The 3929-nt window shown below is 51.8% G+C and overlaps 1 protein-coding gene across 1 annotated transcript; it reads left to right on the top strand.

Annotated features, from left to right (window-relative positions):
- The first annotated feature begins 2176 nt into the window (after positions 1-2176).
- On the top strand, positions 2177-3112 carry LOC100857475 (olfactory receptor 14J1-like). Its single transcript, XM_015272554.2, has one exon. The coding sequence runs from the start codon at positions 2177-2179 to the stop codon at positions 3110-3112; it is 936 nt and encodes a 311-aa protein (XP_015128040.2).
- The last annotated feature ends 817 nt before the right edge of the window (positions 3113-3929 follow it).

Genomic DNA, 3929 nt, shown 5'->3' with positions numbered 1-3929 from the left:
GAGCAGCACTGCAGAGAGACAGCTGTGCCCAGGAGCAGCTCCTGTGCACTATGCAGCAGGGCTGGGGACATCATCTGCAGCAGAAAGGGAGGATAGAAGGAAGAGAGCGTACAGGCTGTGTGGCACAATAGCAGGCTGTGAGATCACTGGAGGTGCATTGCTCACTATTCTTGAAAAGGTAAGACTTTTCCTTCAGGCAATTAATCTGCTTTTCCTGGAGAGATCGCTAACTCTGGGACATCCCATTACATATCTGGCTGAAGGTGCTCCATGTTTCCTAACTGTGGAGAAAGACCAGCTCCAGATGTGGGCTTTTTTGCTGCAGTGTCAGAGCACAGCCCTGAGGGCTGCGTGCCCCAGGACGGCTGCAGGCTGTGCCGTTTGGGTGCAGCCGTGTGCCCAGGGCTGTGGTGCAGAGCAGGGTCCCTGCTGTGCCCCAGGGGCTGTGTGCCGGGGCAGGGACTCTGCCGCCTGCCAGGCTCAGCACTCAGCCTGCCCGGGGAGCTGCCCAGGGCGCTGTGGGGAGACGTGTGGGGGGAAGGAGCCCCCCAGCACGGCAGGGCAGGGGCCTTCTGCTGCCACAGCTGCTGCCTGGGGCAGGGGGATCACAGCTACGCTGCACCACTGGCTGCTTCATGATGCACTTTCCATGATAAAAGACAGCGGAGGAATTTTCTGCCATATTTTCTGTTTCCTGCTCCTACTGGAACATAAGGATGTAGACTGAGAAATAGAAAAGGATTTATTGTTTGAGTACATCTAGTGAGAACTCCTCAATTCATTCAGTCTCTCTACCTTCTGTAAACATGAATTCACTTTACTGAACTGTATGTGGTTTCCTTATGTTCCCTTTTATACCTGCAAACATGAACATGCACTTAGGTAATGCTCTGCAGACAGGATGGGTTCTGAACTGCATAGGAATGCATACATTCTGACCTGTTGTCTGTAAGCACAGACATGTACAAGACATGGAACAGGGTAACATCTCCAGGAAGGAAAATCTGCAGGCATCAGAGTTATGATCAGGGAATGAGAGGAAAGTAAGAACAGCAGTTTTTTCCAGAGGAAGAATTCACCTGAAAAATCCACACTACTCCCTTCAGTGCAGACACCTTGCTCCGAGCAAGCTCCCACCCAGAATGCCTCTGCCCTCATGGCCATGGGGTTCAATGCACGAACCACCTCCTGTGCAGCCAGAGCTCCAGCAGAGCAGAGCAGCATCTCCCCAGGCATGGGTCCATCGCCCTCTGCAGTGCACAGGGGCTGAGAGTGACTGCCTGGGGCTGTGGGCACTGCAGTCTGTGAGGCTGGGAAGGAGTTGGCTTTCCCTTAATGAGATGCCATCATTAGGACACATCTCCCTGAGGTTTTCTTCAGAGCTGTGAGCTGACCTTCAGCATGCAAATCTTTCCCATAGTCAGGAGATCAATGAGCAGGGATGAAGAGGAGAGATGCTATATGCAAGGAAATGCTCTGGGGGTGGTGAAATGAATGTTAGGTATCACTTGACAGATGTGTGGTGATGAGACCTTGCTCAGGACCCTGAGAAAGGGTGGGTATTCTGTGATGGGCAGTGCTTTCCACTGCTCTCAGCAGGGTCTGGCTTCTTTTCAAGGTAACAAGGGAGAACATTCTCCCTTTGTCTCCATAAGTTGCATGTTCAGAGTGTGTGGACAGAAGCCCAACCCGCTCCCCTTACCTTGCGCTAAGCAGCAGTGAACCCCTTTGCCTCTCAGCTCTCTCTGCCATTCACGATGTGTGCAGCAGAACTGCTCAGGATTTCTGACTTCATTGAACACTCCTTGGCTGCGGTGAGTGGGACCAGACTTTGCAGGAAAAAAAACATCATTAAAACTTTTATTTTCAACCCATATATTTCTGGCACTGGTAATGCAGATGCAGACAAGGACTTCTGCATTAGAAGTGATTTCACCTGACAAATTCGGGACAGAACATCACCACAGCACCACCACATTCCCATGTACACACAGGGACAAGGCTGCATCCGTGAGAGAAAAAAGGACAGAGGTGCCATGGCAAAATCAACCGCATGAAATGTAGCTCAAATCACTGACCACAGTGAACATTTCCCACGTGGAATGTCTAGTCATTAACTTTCCTACTCCTCAGATAGGTTCTTGTGCCAAGAGGTCCTGGAGCCCGGAAGTACCAGATGCCCAACAGCAGCTCCATCAGCGAGTTCCTCCTCCTGGCGTTGGCAGACACGCGGCAGCTGCAGCTCCTGCACTTCTGGCTCTTGCTGGGCATCTACCTGGCTGCCCTCCTGGGCAACGGCCTCATCAGCACAGCCGTAGCCTGCGACCACCGCCTGCACACCCCCATGTACTTCTTCCTCCTCAACCTCGCCCTCCTCGACCTGGCCTGCATCTCCACCACTCTCCCCAAAGCCATGGCCAATGCCCTCTGGCACACCAGGCACATCTCCTACGCAGGATGTGCTGCTCAGATTTTTTTCTTTCTCTTCTTCCTCACAGCAGAATATTGCATTCTCACCATCATGTCCTATGACCGCTACGTTGCCATCTGCAAGCCCCTGCACTACGGGACCCTGCTGGGCAGCAGAGCTTGTGCCACCATGGCAGCAGCTGCTTGGGGCACTGGGTTCCTTAATTCCCTGCTACACACCACCAATACATTTTCCCTGCCTCTGTGCCAAGGCAATGCTGTGGATCAGTTCTTCTGTGAAATCCCCCAGATCCTCCAGCTCTCCTGCTCAAAATCCTATCTCAGGGAAGTTGGGCTTACTGTGATCAATGCCCTTTTGTTCTTTGGGTGTTTTGCTTTCATTCTTTTCTCCTATGTGCAGATCTTAAGGGCTGTGCTGCGGATACCCTCTGAGCAGGGACGGCTCAAAGCCTTCTCCACATGCCTCCCTCACCTGGCTGTGGTCTCCCTCTTTGTCAGCACAGCCACATTTGCCTATCTGAAGTCTCCATCACTTTCCTCCCCATCCCTGAACCTGGTGGTGGCAGTGTTATACACAGTGGTACCTCCAGTCATGAACCCCATCATCTACAGCATGAGGAACCAGGAGATCAAGCAAGCTCTCAGGACACTGTTTGGAGATATATTGCTTCGGCATCAGTAAAATGGAAAAGCTCGGACAGCCTTTATGTCTCACTCCCTCTTTGTTGTTCCTATGGTAATTTTACTTCCAATAAAGCAATACTGTTCATCACATTTCTTCTTTATCTTCTACCTTTGTCTTCTGGCTGGCAGTCCTAATGGACCAAAGTAACCCGTCTCTTTGAATCAATAAAGAAATCATCAGAATATCATTGATCTCAGCTCCCACCTCCTCTGGATCCCAGAGAGCAGCCCTGCACACAGGAGGGTGCAGGAACCAAGAGCCCAACTGCCACACGGAGCGGCAGCCCTGCTGCCTGTGGGGCTGCCCCTCTCTGACTGGTGGCGGCTCCCTCTCTGCTGCCTTCCAGTTGTGCTGCTGCTGCTTCCCTGGAGCCACGGCCATGGGCAGCAGCAGGACGGGGTCTTTTCAGTGCTGCTCTCTTTGCAGCACCACGCTGTTCTCCTTTCTCCTTGCAGTTGTGTCAGCCCTCAGGTCCTGCGTTACGTAGCAGACCATGGAGAAACACTTTGCCTGAGGTGTGCCTGGAATTGTCTCACAGGCTTGGAAGAGCATTGCCATGTCAACAGATGGAAGGCTGGAGACATGGGGGAGGAGAATCTTGTGAAAAATGAGATGGCCTTGCTCTGTCCAAAATATTCTGATTGTGCTAGAAGAGGTTCTGACTGCAAACTTGTTTTTGATGGACTTGTTTATGGCCAACTCACTCACAGCCCGGGATGGCACACCTGTACATCTATGTGAGAAACACGCTCATGGTCAACAGTTTCTAATCAGGCCAAGATCTCTGTGAAGAGAAGTTTATTCATTAGTGCAG

The sequence above is a fragment of the Gallus gallus genome, chromosome 33 (genome assembly GCF_016699485.2).
Source record: "Gallus gallus isolate bGalGal1 chromosome 33, bGalGal1.mat.broiler.GRCg7b, whole genome shotgun sequence".
Lineage (NCBI taxonomy): Eukaryota > Metazoa > Chordata > Aves > Galliformes > Phasianidae > Gallus > Gallus gallus.
This window is presented reverse-complemented; position numbering and strand designations above follow the sequence as displayed.

Bases quoted from the DNA above. Each gene is read 5' to 3' on its own strand.
- LOC100857475 (XM_015272554.2), top strand. From the start codon at position 2,177: ATGCCCAACAGCAGCTCCATCAGCGAGTTCCTCCTCCTGGCGTTGGCA.